The sequence below is a fragment of the Ranitomeya imitator genome, chromosome 1 (assembly GCF_032444005.1).
Source record: "Ranitomeya imitator isolate aRanImi1 chromosome 1, aRanImi1.pri, whole genome shotgun sequence".
NCBI lineage: Eukaryota > Metazoa > Chordata > Amphibia > Anura > Dendrobatidae > Ranitomeya > Ranitomeya imitator.
This window is the reverse complement of record NC_091282.1, coordinates 357,077,346-357,097,402: the sequence shown is the minus strand read 5'-3', so window position 1 is coordinate 357,097,402 and position 20,057 is coordinate 357,077,346. Positions and strand designations below refer to the sequence as shown.

Here is a 20,057-nt window from a genome sequence, read left to right as displayed (position 1 = left end):
AAAGCTCCCCATTCTGGCCTGGAGTCAGAATATGTTGCATGTATGTACCACCTGTTAAAAAGATCCTCCTCGCTTCTGTTAGAATCTGTTTTGTTGACCATCCGCCGTCTTGTTGTGGTTTTCTGGCTGCTAGTCTTTTTCCACTGATGCTGGGTTGTCTTGGTCAGGTGATTGTATCACCCTTTATTACCCAGCACCCGCCTCCCATTCCTTGCTGTACAACAGTGTTCATCCGCTAGAATTCTGGCTAGGTGCTTAGACAGCTTTCTGTGTTAGATATTTTGCAGTTCTGGGATCTCTGGTTCTGCTATCTTTGGTTTCTGTTTTCAGTTTGTTTCTGCAGCCTTCTCTGTGTTTCCTATTAGGAGGTGACCTGTTTTTTGGTACCCAGTCCTTAGATCTTTTAGGAACCTCCTCCCCCCCTATCTATAGGTCTTCGCTGAGTTTAGACTAGGATCGGCGGTGGGTCTATTCGCAAGGAATGGGTCGCCCACTCCATCGTAGGGTTTCAGCCTAGTCTTAGTGCAGGGTCAGCTTCCCCCTTCTCTCCTAGTTCTGTGCTGCAGTTTCGTAACAGCTTCCAGCATGGCATCACCCTCCCTGAAAGGAAAGCGACACCACTGTAACAGCCGGCTTCCTGGGGTGTTACATGTGTACAGTGCTTTGAAAAAGTATTCATACGAGAACTTTTCCACATTTTTTCACGTTACACCCACAAACTTACATTTATTTTATTGGTATTTTACATGATATATCAACAAAGATAAGCAAGTATTTGTGAAGTGTAAAGGAAATGATACATGTTTTTTTAATTATTTTAAAAATATAAATGAAAATTGTGATGTGCATTTGCATTCAGCATCTTGTCGTCTGATACCCCTAAATAAAATCCTGAGTGACCAATTGCCTCTAGAAGTCACATAATTAATAAATTGAGTCCACTAATGTGTAATTTATTCTCATTTTAACTACGGCTGTTCTGTGAAGGCTTTGTTTGATAACATTACAAATCAAACATCATCATGAAAACCAAGGAACACACCAGACAGGTCAGGCGTAAAGTTGTGCGGAAGAGTAAAGCATGGTTAGATTCTAAAAATAAAAATATCCCAAAGTCTGAATATCTCATGGAGCACTGTTAAATCTATCATCCAATAATGGAAGCACTATGGCACAACTGCAAATCCACCAAGACATAACCGTCCACCTAAACTAGCATTCCAAGCAAGAAGAGTACTAATTAGAGAAGCAGGCCCATGGTCACTCTGGAAGAACTGCAAAGATCCACAGCAAGCCATAAGATGTTCAGCTTGCAGGTTTCAAAAAGCCTTATGGAAGGTAGCTAGCATGTGGAAGAAATTGCTCTGGTTAGATCAGACCAAAGTGAAACTTTTTGGGATAAATGCAAAACACTATGTGTGGTGGAAAACTAACACTTCAAATCACCCTGAAAACATCATCCCTGCCATTAAACATGGTGGAGGCAGAATCATGCTGTGGGGATGGTTTTCTTCAGCAGGGACAGGGAAGCTCATCAGAGTTGATTGGAAGATGAATAGAGCTATATACAGGACAATCCTGGAGGAAAATCTTTCAGAGGCTGCTAAAGACTTTTGACAGGGGTGAGGTTCACCTTCCAGTAGGGCAACAACTCTAAATATACTGCCAAGGCTTCAATGGAATGGTTTAGATCAAAGCATGTTGATGTTTTGAATAGCTCAGTCAAAGTCCAGACCTAAGTCCCATTTAGAATTTGAGTCAAGACTTGAAAATTACTGTTCACAGATATTCTCTATGCAATCCCGCTGAGCTAGAGATAGTTTGCAAAGAAGAATGGGGAAAAATGTCAGCCTCTAGATGTGCAAAGCTGGTAGAGACATACCCCAAAAGACTTGCAGCAGTAATTGCAGCAAAAGGTGGTCCTACAATGTAATGTCTTGGGGGCGGAATTCAAACGCATGTCACAATTCTCAGATTTATATTTTTTAAATATTTAAAAACCGTATTTAATTTCTTCTATACTTCACAAATACATGTGATTCTGTATTGGTATATCAGATTAAATGGAAATAAAATAGATTTAAAGTTGTGAGTGTAACATGAAAAAATGTGGAAAATTTCCAGAGGTATGAATACTTTTTCACGGTGCTGTAATTGTATCACAGTAAAAAATAGTGATCATTCAGTAGTCCATGTTCTTTCCTTTATTTATTTTTTTGATTAACTTTCTCACAGAGTCCTTCATATCTTTATTTCTTAAGCTGTAGATAATGGGATTCAACATGGGAGTCACAACTGTATATAGTAAAGACAACACTTTGTTGATATCTAATGAGAATCTAGACATTGGTTGCATGTACATGGCTGTTATTGTACCATAATAAATCATAACAACAGTTAGGTGGGACGCACAAGTAGAAAAGGCCTTTTTCCTTCCAATGGCTGATGGAATCCGTAAAATTGTAGAAATAATAAATATGTAGGAGAGAACAGTAAGCAGAAAGGAACTAAATATGAGGCCAGTAGCCAACATAGTAATGGCTGCTTCTGTAAACTGCGTACTGCTGCAAGAAAGTTTGAGAAGAGGTTGCGCATCACAATAAAAATAGTTAACTTCATTAGGACCACAGAAAACAAGCTTTGATATTAATGTAACTGGGAGAATCGGAGAAATGAAGCCACCAATCCAAGCTCCCGAGGCCAACTGGTGTGAGGTTGTGTTTGTCATTTTTGAAGAATAATGTAGAGGAATACAAATAGCTAGATATCGATCATATGCCATTGCAGTTAGTAGAAAACACTCAGAAGCTCCAAGGGAACTAAATAGATATAACTGAGTCATGCAGTTATTGAAAGGTATGGCCCTACTGCTTGTCACGAATGTAGACAACATCTTAGGTACAATGACTGATGTATACCATATTTCCATAGCAGACAGATGGTTGAGAAAGAAAAACATAGGAATTTGTAGTTTATAGTTTGTTAGTACAGTTATGAAAATGATAATGTTTCCTGTGACTGTGAACATGTAGATAAATAAAAAAAGCAAGAACATAAAAGGGTAGATCTTCTTCAGACTGGGGAATCCCAAGATGATGAATTCTGTCACAAATGTTTGATTTATTGCTCCTCCCATTACAATTAGTAATTTCTACAAATAAACAGATGAAAGATATAATAAAAGCATATATCTTCAATGCAGTAATGCTCAAAAATTAGGACATACCTATTCATACAATAGTTTTCCTTGTACTAATTGAATTGTACACATTGTAGATTCAGACTGAAGGCAGCAAAACCACAAAGGAACACACATGGAGAAGAAAGGAACATTCTTTGTCTTCATATGTGTTTCTTCATGGAGCAAGGCAGGGCCGGACTGGGACTAAAATTCAGCCCTGGCATTTGAAGTTACACAGGCCCAAGTGTCACATGGTGACTGTATATTATTATTTAATAAACAAATAGAAATTTACATGAATCATGCATAGAAGGGTGATGGCCGATTTCATTTACTAGGAATAACTCCTCTCGTAGCGACATGGATAGTGGAGGGAGCAGATTGGGATTTGTTTATACCCTCAAACAAGTTCTTGTACTGACAGTTCGCAAACATTTCCATTTTTTTCTATTTTTTCCGTCCTGGACTCTGAAAAATGAGTGAAATTTTATTAGATTGTTCATCAATTGTAATCATGATATCAACGATTTACGTACATGTTGAAAATAACTTATTTTTATGTAATACGGCTTCTTTGAACTTTGACACTGTCTGTCACATGTCAGAAGACTGTTTGGCGCCGTTATTTGAATTCTGTATGTATATAAGCGAGGCAACAGTACCATGTGTCATATCTTTCTGTGGAAACTTCCTGAAGAAGAAGCCATTAGCTTCAAAACGCGTTGAATAAACCACCCGAACATCTTATAACTATATCTGGATCCATCATTTGTTGCAGCAGCGCGGATTTTATCCACATTCATCTATTATAACGGTTCTAAGAGGTTGCCGCGCCGACCTGTGGATCTGCAGCAGCTGACAACTTCACGCTTTTACTGTGTACCACCAGGTGAGCAGTTCTCTTATAATTGATTAGAAACTATCCTGGGGATAAGACCCTATTTGCGCTTTTTTTGTCTCCTACCTTTCTATACTATTAAATTGGAAGACAGGAGAGGTTCTGTGCTGGGGAGACTCCTGCTTGGATCGGTGTATCATTCCCATTCGTCCTGTTCTTCCTCCAGTCCAGCCCACTGCTCTGCCGGGTCTACTGCCTTCTTACTGGTCCTTCACTGATGTCTTTGGGAAAAAGGAGGCAGAGAAATTACCTCCACACATGTTGTATGATTGCCCCATTGATCTGCTCGCTCCCCAGAACATCTCCTCCTCGAGGGTGAATTTATCCTCTTTCTCAAGCAGAGACTCACTCCATGTCTGAGTACATCCAGGAGAATCTGGCTAGGGGATTTATCCAGAAGTCATCCTCACCAGCTGGAGCAGGATTCTTCTTCGTGAAGAAAAAAGATGGTTCTCTACGGCCTTGTATCGATTACAGGGGGCTGAATCAGATTACGGTAAAGAACAGGTATCCGTTGCCACTAATTTCTGAGTTGTTTGACCATCTTAGGGATTCTAAAATTTTCACCAAATTGGAACTTAGAGGAGCCTACAACCTAATATGCATTCAAGAGGGAGATGAGTGGAAAACCTCCTTTAACACCCTTGATGGACACTACGAATACCTGGTAATGCCAATCGGCCTAAGCAATGCACATGCAGTTTTTCAGGAATTTGTTAATGATAATTTTAGAGATCTACTTTATTCGTGTGTTGTTGTTTATCTGGATGACATCCTGATCTTCTCTCCAGATTTAGCGTCTCACCGGAGACAAGTATGTCTGGTGTTACATAGACTCAGGGAGAACAGACATTATGCTACATTTGAAAAGTGTCTCTTTGAACAAGCCTCTCTGCCTTTCCTTGGATACATAGTTTCATCCACAGGTTTAAAGATGGACCCGGAGAAGGTATCCACTATCCTAAAATGGCCTCGTCTATCCAGCCTAAAAGCCATACAATGCTTCCTGGGGTTCGCCAACGATTACCGTTTGTTTATTCCACATTTTTCCACCTGAGTGGCTCCCATCTCGGCCTTGACCTGGAAAGGTATGAACGCCAAGGAATAGACTCCTGAGGCGGAGGAGGCTTTTGTTTCTTTAAAACAGGCCTTTTCTTCCACACCTGTTCTCCATCGTCCGCATTCTGATCAACAATTTTTTCTTGAGGTAGACGCTTCTTCTATAGGTGGTGGAGCTGTTCTCACCCAGAAGTTGTCTACTGGTCGAATGGTTACTTGTGGTTTTTTCTCTAAGATTTTTTCCACTTCAGAAAGAAATTATTCTGTAGGAGATCGTGAATTGTTGGCAATCAAGTTGGCCTTGCAGGAGTGGCGGCATCTCCTTGAAGGAGCTGTTCATCAGGTTGTCATCTTCACTGACCATAAAAACCTCGCTTATCTTCATTCCTCTGAAAGACTGAACCCTCGCCAGGCTCGCTGGGCCTTATTTTTTGCTTGATTTAATTTTGTTCTTCATTTTCGTCCAGCTAATAAGAACGTTAAAGCTGATGCACTCTCTAGAGCGTTCCTGCCTCCCGACTCCGAGGAAGAACCGCAACACATCATTGAACCGTCTAAATTTGTGTCTGTGGCTGCAGTTAATCTTGCTCTCCCTCCTCCGGGTAAGACTCTTGTATCTAGTCCTGACAAGATTCGAGTTCTCCACTGGGGTCACTCTTCTAAGTTGGCCGGTCAGAGGAAAACTCTGCAACTCATTTCTCGTTACTACTGGTGGCCCACCATGGGCAAAGGTATCCAGGAATATGTTGCTGCCTGTCCTTCTTGTGCCCGCTACAAGACTGCTAAACATCTGCCCTCCGGGCAGTTATTACCTCTTTCTGTTCCGTCTGTTCCCTGGCAGCACATTACGATGGATTTCATTACTGATCTTCCTGTTTCCTCTGGCTGTTCTGTCATCTGGGTAGTGGTGGATCGGTTCTCGAAGATGGCTCATTTCGTTCCACTGCCTGGTCTTCCGTCTGCTTCTGAGCTCTCTAACCATTTTATACAGCACATCTTCCGTCTTTATGGATTTCCTCTCCACATTGTGTCCGACAGGGGTGTCCAGTTCACCTCCAAGTTTTGGAGAGCAGTTTGTAAATCTGTGCAAGTGAAATTGGACTTATCTTCTGCATACCGTCCTCAATCCAATGGGCAAGTAGAGAGGACCAATCAAATTCTGACGGGATTCCTGCGTCACTTCGTCAATGTGCATCATGATGACTGGACTAAGTTGCTGCCTTGGGCAGAATTTTCATACAATAATCAAGCAAGTGAATCTTCCGGAAAATCTCCTTTTCAGATTGTGTTTGGACTCCAAACCGGAATTCCTCTTCCCATCTCTGGGTCTTCAGGAGTTCCTGCAGCTGACACCTTTACTGGGGAATTCTCGAAGATATGGAGTGACACAAAAGTCACCTTGGAGAATGCCTCACAATGTATGAAGAGGCATGCGGACAAGAGACGTCTGGACGCTCCAATCTTTCGGCCTGGAGATAAGGTGTGGCTTTCTTCCAGGTATATCCGTCTGAAGATGCCTTCATACAAACTGGGTCCCCAATTCATCGGTCCATTTGAAGTTTTGAAACAAATTAACGCAGTTTCATACAAATTGAAATTGCCTCTTTCTTTACGTGTGCCTAACTCTTTTCATGTTTCCCTTCTCAAACCAGTAGTTTTGAGCTCCTTCTTTAAATACTGGGGTTCCACTCCGAATCCCGTCAGTGAGGAGGATGTTTTTGAGGTAGAGTGTTATGGACCTGGTGGTTAGAAGCACCCAGAACGACCTGATGGTTAAACTTACACAGAACAAGCTCTGGGAAGTGGGAGCTCTGCTGACCGCAACCCCTAATCCTATCACACACACTAGAAATAGCCGTGGAGCGTACCTAACTCTACCTAGACGCCTCTTCACAGCCTAAGAGCTAACTAGCCTTAGAGATAGAAAATAAAGCCTACCTTGCCTCAGAGAAATTCCCCAAAGGAAAAGGCAGCCCCCCACATATATTGACTGTGAGTTAAGATGAAAGTCACAAACACAGGAATGAAACAAGTTTCAGCAAAGGGAGGCCAGACTAACTAAACAGACTGAGGATAGGAAAGGTATCTTTGCGGTCAGCACAAAAAACTACAAAAGACCACGCAGAGTGTGCAAAAAGACCTCCGCACCGACTCACGGTGCGGAGGTGCCACTCTGCATCCCAGAGCTTCCAGCTAGCAAGGCAAAATCATGATAGCAAGCTGGACAAGAAAACAATGAACAAATAATTAACTAGCAGGGACTTAGCTTCTGCTGGAGTAGACAGGTAACCCGAAAGATCCAAGAGCGAACTGAACCAGCACAAGAACATTGACAGTTGGCATGGAGTAACGATCTGAGTGGAGTTAAATAGAGCAGCCAGCCAAAGAATAAACTACGTCACCTGTGGAAGGAACCTCAGAAGCAGCAGTTCCACTCACAGCCACCAGAGGGAGTCCATGGACAGAACTCGCCGAAGTACCATTCATGACCACAGGAGGGAGTTCGATAACAAAATTCACAACAGTAGAGAATATCTTGGCCACTAAGAGAGTAAGGGGTAAGATCTATTATCTGGTGGATTGGAGGGGCTTTGGTCCTGAGGAGAGGTCATGGGAGCCTAAAGAGAATATCCAGGCTCCTCTTCTTCTGAAAAGATTCTGCGCAGGCTTGAAAAAGAGGGGGCGTAAAGAGGGGGATACTGTTACACCCGGTCCGGTTGCTGTACCTTTGTGGGGTCCCCCTCGGGACTCCCGCTCTGTGCTGGCTCCACGCTGTCAGGCGTGCTGCCAGCAGGTTCTCGGGCAGAGTGCTTAGGGCATGTGCACGCTCGTTCCCGGTCTCTTAAAGAAACAGCGCACATTTTTAAAATATGCTTCTGGCCAATAGCATGTTATTCATTGCTATTTCTAGCTCCTTCACCATAGGGACTGTTGCTTTCTTCCGGTTCCTGTCTGCATATGCTCCTGTTTCTGAAGTGCTTTCTCTAGTAATCCGCTTATACTGTCTGTTTCCACAGATCATCAGCTACCAGTTACCCGGCTATCCTAGACAACGACTATTCTATCTACGCAATCCCATCTCGTACCGCCAATCTGCAATCATCATCTCTGGCAACACCAGTACCATTGGAACCATCCTCTACCCGTACACCGGGTATTACCTGGCTAGCTTCACGTCTCCCGCTAACCCCGCTTGTCCGATTGTCCCGCTGGGACAGCTGCCACGAGTTCAGAGTCTAACTGGAGGTAGCATCCGTGTCCCCCAGGCTATCCACTCTGTCCCTGTTCAAGGGGACTTACCAAAGGTGTCTGGGGCTCCCATAGTCACACCCCCTTCGGGGCCCCCTGTCCCGTGGTCCCGAGGTTCCACATTAAACCTAAATAAAAACGAATGTGAACTTCAACTTCTGTGCCTCCATTTCTATTCATTACACCCGGCCTCTTTACACCAACTGAGAAAGAATGAAGGGAACAGAACAATCACAATTAGATCAATCTGTCCCCATAGAGTATCATGTTATCAGCAGCACAACAGTTTACACCGGCGATGTGCTGCTGAGAACAAGGATTTCTGTTCCCACATAAACAATCCAATAACTCGATGAATAGGCAGCATTTTGCTTGTTTAGTATAATACACCCCATAGTCCTCCATATATTATAATGTGCACCTCAATCCTCAATATAGTATAATACACTCCTCAGTCCTCCATATAGTATAATACACTCCTCAGTTCCCCATATAGTATAATACAGTCCTCAGTCCTCCATATAGTATAATACACTCCCCATAGTCCTCCATATAGTATAATACACTCCCCATAGTCCTCCATATAGCATAATACACTCCTCATAGTCCTCCATATATTAAAATACACTGCAATTCCTCCATATAGTATAATACACTCCTCTGTTCTCCATATAGTATAATGTACTGCCACAGTCCTCCATATAGTATAATACACTCCTCAGTCCTCCAAATAGTATAATACATTCCTCATAGTGCTCCATATAGTATAATGCCCCACCATTGTCATCCATGTAGTACAATTCAATTCCCATAGTATAATGCACCCCATAGTTCTTTATATAGTATAATGTATTCCCCATAGTCCTCAATACAGTATAATGCAGCCCACATATAGTATAATGATGCCACCTCAGAGTATAATGCAGCCACCCCACAGAATATATTGTAGCCCCCTGAGTATAATGTAACCCCCCAGAGAATATAATGCAGCCCCCTCATATATTATAGTGCAGCCCCTGCATATATAATATATGATAGCCCCCTCATAGAGCATAATGCAGCCCCCCATAGAATACAATGTAGCCCCTCCATAGAATATAATACAACACCCTATAGAATGTACTACAGCCCCCATAGAATGTAATACAGCCCACCTCCCCATAGAATATAATGTAGCCCCCCTAGAATATAATGTAGCCCCCATAGAATGTAATACAGCCCCCCATAGAATGTAATACAGCCCCCCCATAGAATGTAATACAGTCCTCCCACATAGAATGTAATACAGCCTTCCCCCATAGAATGTAAAACAGCCCTCCCCATAGAATGTAGTACAGCCCTCCCCCATAGAATGTAATACAGCTCCCCATAGAATGTAATACAGCACAACCCCCATAGAATGTAATACAGCCCTCCCACATAGAATGTAATACAGCCCTCCCCCATAGAATGTAATACAGCCCTCCCCCATAGAATGTAATGCAGCCAGCCTCTATAGAATGTAATGCAGCCAGCCCCAATAGAATGTAATAAATCCCCCCATAGAATGTAATACAGCACAGCCCCCATAGAATGTAATACAGCCCCCCCCAACCCCCCAATAGCCCTACAATCCAGTTATCACTAGGGATTGAGCGACTTTTCTTTTTATAGGATCGGGTCGGGTTTCACGAAACCCGACTTTTTCAAAAGTCGGGTCGAGTGAAATCGGTCGATCCTATAGAAAAGTCGGGGACGGGGTCGGCAGAAACACGAAACCCAATGCAGTGCATTGGGTTTCTAATGGTTCCCAGGGTCTGAAGGAGAGGAAACTCTCCTTCAGGCCCTGGGATCCATATTTAAGTGTAAAATAAAGAATCAAAAAATAAAATATTGATATACTTACCCTCGGACGCTCCCTGGTTCTCACCGGCAGCCTTCCTTCCTAAGAATGAGCGCCTGAAGGACCTTTGATGACGTCGCGGCTTGTGATTGGTCGCGTGAGCGGTCAAATGGGCGTCACGCGACCAATCACAAGCCGCGACGTCATCTAAGGTCCTTCAGGCGCTGATTCTTAGGAAGGAAGGCTGCGGGTTAGAACCAGGGCGCGTCCGAGGGTGAGTATATACCTATTAGGAATATACTCACCCTCGGACGCGCCCTCGGATGCTTCCTTCCTAAGAATTAGCGCCTGAAGGACCTTAGATGACGTCGCGGCTTGTGATTGGTCGCGTGACGCCCATGTGACCGCTCACGCGACCAATCACAAGCCGCGACGTCATCGAAGGCCCTTCAGGCGCTCATTTTTAGGAAGGAAGGCTGCCGGTGAGAACCAGGGCGCATCCGAGGGTGAGTATATCAATATTTTTTTATTTTTATTCTTTATTTTACACTTAAATATGAATTCCGATACCGATTCCCGATATCTTAAACATATCGGAACTCGGTATCGGAATTCCGATTCCAGATCAGAAGATCGCCGACCTCATGGTCAACCCCACACAGGGGTCGGGTCGGGTTTCATGAAACCCGACTTTGCCAAAAGTCGGCGACTTCTGAATCTGGCCGACCCGTTTCGCTCAACCCTAGTTATCACTCATTGATATATTTAAAAAGAAAAACACTCTCCTCACCTCTCCTCTTGCCCCATGCTGCTCCCGGCTCTGGTCTCAGCAACTGCAGTCTGCCCGCTCGACACACAGCAGGTACGCGGTGATATGACGTTATCACGCACAGGCAGTGTCAGAGGCTGAGCGGGAAATGATGGGAGAGGGAGCGATAGCAGATGCTTTCTCCTCCATCATTGCATTCAACTGTACCGGTGTCATAGTCGCCGGTATAGTTGAATGCGGCAGCGCTGGGGGGGAGTCGGCACTGGCGAGCGGCCCACTACTGCCACCAGCCCTTCTGGCATTTGCCAGAAGTGCCCGATGGCCAGTCCGGCCCTGGAGCAAGGAATAAAGAAACATATGTGAAACAAACATGCAATAGTGTTAAACACGTGTTAAATATGTGCTTTCCAACAATCTTGAAGGAGTTCCCAGAGGTGCTGGTTAATGGTTGGCTGCTTTACCTTCACGCTATGGTCCAACTCACCCCAACTCACTCAAACCATCTTAGTTGGGTTGAAGTTGGGTGATTGGGGGGGGTTATACCATCATTTATTTCTTATTTTTGTTTCTATTTGCTGTCAGCAGTCTGAATCTGTAATGTGCCCATTCCAATAAGAACAAGGAAAACCATTGCGTGAACAGGTGTGTCAACACTTTTCACTGGTACTGTATGTATTATTCTTTCAAAACTAAAAAATAAATGATACTGGACAACATTTAGGAAAACTGGCACACTAGTCTGCCACTACAGTTTTTAATGTGATTATTAAACTATATATTTTTTATATTTTTTACTACCGCTGGAGGATATTCTCTTTTATTCTGCTAGTCTGTAAAAGTAGGACATTCCTAAATTTGGCAGAAGCTTTGGTAGGACTTTCTTGTATGATTCTGAGGTGGGTTCTCCAGGCGTTCTTCTCAAAAATGCTAGATGCCACAAAGAATTCTTGTCTATTTTTCATAATTGTCACATTTTGTAATTTTAATCTGGGATTTTTCTAAGACATCCATGCAGTTTTATTAGTGATATTATAAATCTTTATCTTATGTTATTCTTCACCCTATAATACATGTATCTATTTTTGTCCTGCAGCAGGTTTCTGGATTGGACCCTCACATACAACTGATCTGACAGGCGCTTCTCTTTTACTTTCATTTCTCCTTCCTCACCAGATTGTGAGGAAACCCCCTCCCTCCAGGTAGTCTCCTGTCTCTTGAAGGTCTGTGAAACCTGATATCACAGTTGGATTTCAGAGCTTCAGGGGAGAGGATATAGCTGCACAGATCTCTCAGGCTCATTGTATGTGAATACGTCACATTCAGTAAGGTTGGTATTTTATGTTTTTATTCATCACAATAGTTTATTTAGCTTGTTTTATGAATGTATAGCACAAAATGTGAGGATATTTCATAGAAATAAGGGAGATTTTATAAAAGAAAGTGTGCTGCTCAGGCATATACAGTAGTTCCCTAACATATTCCTTCTCTTGCTTCAGATTATCTGCTGAAATGGAGAGGAAAATGTACAATTTATCCAAACAACTTGATGTTGAGGAAGTAACAAACATGCTGTTAGATGATAGAGACCTCACACTGAATGAGGATTTAGGAGAGGAAAGTGAGATTGATTCTCATGATGAGGTGGAAGAATGTGTCCTGGATTCTGAAACAGAGCAAGATGGTGACAGTGGTGAGGATGAAGAAGTTGGATCATATTATATTGGAAAAGATAAAAATACTAAATGGAACGAGAAGCCATTCCAGAAAAAACGTAGGGAACCTTTAAACATTATTACTCACCTTCCTGCAGTAATAGGAACTGCACGTAATGCAAAAACTGCAGTTGAATGCTGGAACAGTATATTTACAGATGACATTCTGGACTCTATTGTCACATATACCAACCAATATATAGACATTATAAAGGACAAGTACATCTGCAACAGAACCCACAGATGAAATAGAACTGCGTGCTTTTTTTGGATTACTGTACCTTGCAGGAGCTTATAGGGCAAATAGACAAAGTTTGGAGGAACTTTGGGGTAAAGATGGGGATGGAGTTGAAAAATTTAGCCTTGTTATGTCCATAAACAGATTCAAGATTCTAATTCGTTGCCTTCGGTTTGACGACAGAACTACCCGAACCGAACGCAGAACACATGACCGACTTGCTCCAATTCGTGATATATTTCAAAGATTTGTTGTAAACTGTAAACAAAGTTATTACCCTGGAGAGAATCTCACTATTGACGAAATGCTCCCTGGTTTTCGTGGTAGATGTGCCTTTCGTCAATATATTCCATCAAAGCCAAACAAATATGGAATAAAAATTTATGCCCTTGTTGATGCCAGTAAGACCTACACTTACAACCTGGAAGTTTATGCAGGAAAACAACCAGAAGGTCCTTACTGTGTGAGCAACAAACCCATTGATGTTGTAAAAAGACTGGCTGAACCCTTATTTGGATCGGGTCGCAATATTACAGCTGACAATTGGTTTACAAGTTGTGATCTGATTGATTATCTGAAAATTCAGAAGCTGTCATATGTGGGAACTGTAAGAAAAAACAAAAGGGAATTGCTGCCACAGTTTGTAAGTGTGAAAGAGAGACAACAGTACAGCAGTATGTTTGCATTCCATAATGGAAAGGCTTTAGTTTCCTATGTACCACATGCCAAAAAAATCGTACTTCTTCTATCAACACTTCATGATGATGCTGCCATCGATCCTGGGACTGGGGCAGAAAAAAAACCGGAGATAATTACATTTTACAATGCCACCAAAGGGGGTGTGGATACAGCAGATCAGATGTGCTCCACTTTCAACGTCAGCAGAAACATCAAACGCTGGCCAATGGTCATATTTTTTGCTATGTTGAATTTGGGTGGTATAAATTCACAAGTAATTTATCTTGAAAACAAGCTTGAACCACTCCGTAGATGATTGTATCTGAAAAAATTGGCCCATGAACTAGTACTTGGAGAGCTACGCAGGAGAAGCGTGAAAACAATCGGTATCCCCTCTCGCCTTCAAGTTCAGCTCAAAAGGTTCCGCCCAGAAGATGATGGTGAAAAGTCACCATCTGCACCACCTCACAAAAGAAGGAGACGCACCACCTGCCAAACGGAAAGCGGAACCAGAAGGCTTTCAAATTATGAATGTCTCAAATGTCATAAAGCAATTTGCCTGACACATGCAAAAATGGTGTGTAATTCTTGCTATTTGCTCTGCAAGTGTGACTTTTCTGGGGAAACCTCAGCATCTACTTCTGATTGAATATGTTTTTAATAATACTTAAGGTACCTTAAAATTAAGTTTGTGTTCAAAAATTTTCTTTGTACATTTTTTTGAGAGAGTCGAACTGGGGACTATTTGGCGGGAGTTTTGAAAAGTTTGTATTTCATAGTTATTAGTTTTATGTTAAGTAAATGTTTTTTTTTGCAACTGATTATGTGTAGTCTCTTTTATTACATCCCTATGAAGGTCACTGATCACTTTTAGAGCACTGAAATTGCAAACATTAGATATTATAGGTATTTTTCCAGCAGGCGCCTGACAGGCACATTGTATGTGAACTCGTTAGTCCGAATATTGTATGTGACGGAGGGTTAATCTCGCACTTTTATGGATATAACACAGAAATCCACAAAGTCTTACTCATTAGAAAATTTCTTTTTTTTTAGGCCATAAAACAAAATAATGAAGATGAGAATTTATGCATACACATCATATAAAATATGCAAGGATAAATATTTGCAATCCCTTTAAAATGAAGCAGGAGCACCAAACAGATTGCCTGAGTTACTGGCTTCATGTCTGATCAAGGACAACATTTGCAAGGAGTTTGAATGTTTTCCCTGTATTTGTGTGGATTTAATTCAGGTACTCATTTCCTCCCAAGCACTAAAGACATATTGATAGGATATGTCTTCAAATTATCATTTGGAAACAAAAGGCCCACACTTTATTTTTGCACAAGGGCTCTGAGTACTTAAAATAGCTTTTTTACAGATAGATTTTTATGGTTTACGTATTATTAATTATTAAATGATCACTCTATGTTAAAATCTATGGGTCAAATAGATTTAAATAAGGGAACCTTGTTGCGTCCCGGTAGTTGTTCCCTCACTTATCAGACACATTCAGTGAATGTATAACAATCTGACATTGGAAAACTTTTAGGCTTTCATTAGATATACATCATATTTTTTCATCGTATTTTTTATGGTATTTCTACTGGATGCGCAAAATGCTGCAGTCAGATGTTTTGTTTCGAAGTCAAGCGCAATAAAAAAGAGCAGAGCTGTTGTATAATGTTTGGGTAGTCTTTTTTTAGGGTTTGTAGCATGTTCTGATTTTGAATATTATTCAGAAACTTCTCTGAAAAGCTACTCTATAATATTAGAAAAATGCCAGAAAAAAACAAATATACAAAATAAAAGAAAGCATAAAAAAGCACACCACTAAAACTTGTAGTAAAAGTGGGCTAAATGATTGAAACACATGGTATTTTTTTTATACTAAAGATAAAGTGAATGTATGAACGCAGCTTGAGAATGGATTCATGGTATGATCAAAGCCATATTGATATCCAGTTTCTCATATTTTTAAACTGAGGGTAGGTAAAAGCAGCTTGATTGTTAATGGATGCGCAGTAACCTTCTGCTAGGATGTAAAACTACAAAGCAGTTAACAATCCAGCTGCTTTCAGCTACAACCAAGTTGAAAATTACTCTGATCTACATGACAGTGTGGTTTCAGGTCTATTACGCCGGCAACTTGGCTACAATGTTTAAACGCAGACAAACGAGTTTTTAAATAATTTTGTTAGTTCTGTATATTGGCTGAATTCTTTGCTTGCAATGTATGGCATTGGCAGACATCCATTTTCTTTTCTGCAATCATGGAGGAATGTTAGGTCCAAAGAATAATGCAAATTGGAGAGGATCATGGATCAAGGTAGAGTCACCACCAAAACCCCTTTGTCCACCACTCCAATTCAGCAACCCTTTAGTCTCTCCGAATGTCAGCTGAATTGTTTTTGTAAAAGATTATGAGCATACTAGTAAAATGGCACTGGGATATTTAAGAAAAGAATTTCCTTTCACCTCACCTTATTTTTAGATTTTTCTCTTTCCAGATATTTGAGATGATTTGTCAGAGTATATATATACACACCCCGGTATTACCTTCTGAACTATATCTAGTAGTTCCTGACAAGATTCGAGTTCTCCACTGGGGTCACTCTTCTAAGTTGGCCGGTCAGAGGAAAACTCTGCAACTCATTTCTCGTTACTACTGGTGGCCCACCATGGGCAAAGGTATCCAGGAATATGTTGCTGCCTGTCCTTCTTGTGCCCGCTACAAGACTGCTAAACATCTGCCCTCCGGGCAGTTATTACCTCTTTCTGTTCCGTCTGTTCCCTGGCAGCACATTACGATGGATTTCATTACTGATCTTCCTGTTTCCTCTGGCTGTTCTGTCATCTGGGTAGTGGTGGATCGGTTCTCGAAGATGGCTCATTTCGTTCCACTGCCTGGTCTTCCGTCTGCTTCTGAGCTCTCTAACCATTTTATACAGCACATCTTCCGTCTTTATGGATTTCCTCTCCACATTGTGTCCGACAGGGGTGTCCAGTTCACCTCCAAGTTTTGGAGAGCAGTTTGTAAATCTGTGCAAGTGAAATTGGACTTCTCTTCTGCATACCATCCTCAATCCAATGGGCAAGTAGAGAGGACCAATCAAATTCTGACGGGATTCCTGCATCACTTCGTCAATGTGCATCATGATGACTGGACTAAGTTGCTGCCTTGGGCAGAATTTTCATACAATAATCAAGCAAGTGAATCTTCCAGAAAATCTCCTTTTCAGATTGTGTTTGGACTCCAAACCGGAATTCCTCTTCCCATCTCTGGGTCTTCAGGAGTTCCTGCAGCTGACACCTTTACTGGGGAATTCTCGAAGATATGGAGTGACACAAAAGTCACCTTGGAGAATGCCTCACAATGTATGAAGAGGCATGCGGACAAGAGACGTCTGGACGCTCCAATCTTTCGGCCTGGAGATAAGGTGTGGCTTTCTTCCAGGTATATCCGTCTGAAGATGCCTTCATACAAACTGGGTCCCCAATTCATCGGTCCATTTGAAGTTTTGAAACAAATTAACGCAGTTTCATACAAATTGAAATTGCCTCTTTCTTTACGTGTGCCTAACTCTTTTCATGTTTCCCTTCTCAAACCAGTAGTTTTGAGCTCCTTCTTTAAATACTGGGGTTCCACTCCGAATCCCGTCAGTGAGGAGGATGTTTTTGAGGTAGAGTGTTATGGACCTGGTGGTTAGAAGCACCCAGAACGACCTGATGGTTAAACTTACACAGAACAAGCTCTGGGAAGTGGGAGCTCTGCTGACCGCAACCCCTAATCCTATCACACACACTAGAAATAGCCGTGGAGCGTACCTAACTCTACCTAGACGCCTCTTCACAGCCTAAGAGCTAACTAGCCCTAGAGATAGAAAATAAAGCCTACCTTGCCTCAGAGAAATTCCCCAAAGGAAAAGGCAGCCCCCCACATATATTGACTGTGAGTTAAGATGAAAGTCACAAACACAGGAATGAAACAAGTTTCAGCAAAGGGAGGCCAGACTAACTAAACAGACTGAGGATAGGAAAGGTATCTTTGCGGTCAGCACAAAAAACTACAAAAGACCACGCAGAGTGTGCAAAAAGACCTCCGCACCGACTCACGGTGCGGAGGTGCCACTCTGCATCCCAGAGCTTCCAGCTAGCAAGGCAAAATCATGATAGCAAGCTGGACAAGAAAACAATGAACAAATAATTAACTAGCAGGGACTTAGCTTCTGCTGGAGTAGACAGGTAACCCGAAAGATCCAAGAGCGAACTGAACCAGCACAAGAACATTGACAGTTGGCATGGAGTAACGATCTGAGTGGAGTTAAATAGAGCAGCCAGCCAAAGAATAAACTACGTCACCTGTGGAAGGAACCTCAGAAGCAGCAGTTCCACTCACAGCCACCAGAGGGAGTCCATGGACAGAACTCGCCGAAGTACCATTCATGACCACAGGAGGGAGTTCGATAACAGAATTCACAACAGTAGAGAATATCTTGGCCACTAAGAGAGTAAGGGGTAAGATCTATTATCTGGTGGATTGGAGGGGCTTTGGTCCTGAGGAGAGGTCATGGGAGCCTAAAGAGAATATCCAGGCTCCTCTTCTTCTGAAAAGATTCTACGCAGGCTTGAAAAAGAGGGGGCGTAAAGAGGGGGATACTGTTACACCCGGTCCGGTTGCTGTACCTTTGCGGGGTCCCCCTCGGGACTCCCGCTCTGTGCTGGCTCCACGCTGTCAGGCGTGCTGCCAGCAGGTTCTCGGGCAGAGTGCTTAGGGCATGTGCACGCTCGTTCCCGGTCTCTTAAAGAAACAGCGCACATTTTTAAAATATGCTTCTGGCCAATAGCATGTTATTCATTGCTATTTCTAGCTCCTTCACCATAGGGACTGTTGCTTTCTTCCGGTTCCTGTCTGCATATGCTCCTGTTTCTGAAGTGCTTTCTCTAGTACTCCGCTTATACTGTCTGTTTCCACAGATCATCAGCTACCAGTTACCCGGCTATCCTAGACAACGACTATTCTATCTACGCAATCCCATCTCGTACCGCCAATCTGCAATCATCATCTCTGGACAACACCAGTACCATTGGAACCATCCTCTACCCGTACACCGGGTATTACCTGGCTAGCTTCACGTCTCCCGCTAACCCCGCTTGTCCGATTGTCCCGCTGGGACAGCTGCCACGAGTTCAGAGTCTAACTGGAGGTAGCATCCGTGTCCCCCAGGCTATCCACTCTGTCCCTGTTCAAGGGGACTTACCAAAGGTGTCTGGGGCTCCCATAGTCACACCCCCTTCGGGGCCCCCTGTCCCGTGGTCCCGAGGTTCCACATTAAACCTAAATAAAAACGAATGTGAACTTCAACTTCTGTGCCTCCATTTCTATTCATTACACCCGGCCTCTTTACACCAACTGAGAAAGAATGAAGGGAACAGAACAATCACAATTAGATCAATCTGTCCCCATAGAGTATCATGTTATCAGCAGCACAACAGTTTACACCGGCGATGTGCTGCTGAGAACAAGGATTTCTGTTCCCACATAAACAATCCAATAACTCGATGAATAGGCAGCATTTTGCTTGTTTAGTATAATACACCCCATAGTCCTCCATATATTATAATGTGCACCTCAATCCTCAATATAGTATAATACACTCCTCAGTCCTCCATATAGTATAATACACTCCTCAGTTCCCCATATAGTATAATACACTCCTCAGTCCTCCATATAGTATAATACACTCCCCATAGTCCTCCATATAGTATAATACACTCCCCATAGTCCTCCATATAGCATAATACACTCCTCATAGTCCTCCATATATTAAAATACACTGCAATTCCTCCATATAGTATAATACACTCCTCTGTTCTCCATATAGTATAATGTACTGCCACAGTCCTCCATATAGTATAATACACTCCTCAGTCCTCCAAATAGTATAATACATTCCTCATAGTGCTCCATATAGTATAATGCCCCACCATTGTCATCCATGTAGTACAATTCAATTCCCATAGTATAATGCACCCCATAGTTCTTTATATAGTATAATGTATTCCCCATAGTCCTCAATACAGTATAATGCAGCCCACATATAGTATAATGATGCCACCTCAGAGTATAATGCAGCCACCCCACAGAATATATTGTAGCCCCCTGAGTATAATGTAACCCCCCAGAGAATATAATGCAGCCCCCTCATATATTATAGTGCAGCCCCTGCATATATAATATATGATAGCCCCCTCATAGAGCATAATGCAGCCCCCCATAGAATACAATGTAGCCCCTCCATAGAATATAATACAACACCCTATAGAATGTACTACAGCCCCCATAGAATGTAATACAGCCCACCTCCCCATAGAATATAATATAGCCCCCCTAGAATATAATGTAGCCCCCATAGAATGTAATACAGCCCCCCATAGAATGTAATAC

General features: G+C 42.4%; 1 protein-coding gene across 1 annotated transcript; it reads right to left on the bottom strand.

The window, feature by feature from the left end:
• Positions 1-2,114: 2,114 nt before the first annotated feature.
• LOC138666215 (olfactory receptor 6N1-like) lies at positions 2,115-3,136 on the bottom strand. The gene has a single exon (XM_069754481.1). The coding sequence runs from the start codon at positions 3,134-3,136 to the stop codon at positions 2,183-2,185; it is 954 nt and encodes a 317-aa protein (XP_069610582.1). The 3' UTR covers positions 2,115-2,182.
• Between the last annotated feature and the right edge of the window lie 16,921 nt (positions 3,137-20,057).

What these genes read in the sequence shown, in the direction of transcription:
- LOC138666215 (XM_069754481.1), bottom strand. Translation starts at nt 3,136, where the DNA reads ATGGGAGGAGCAATAAATCAAACATTTGTGACAGAATTCATCATCTTG.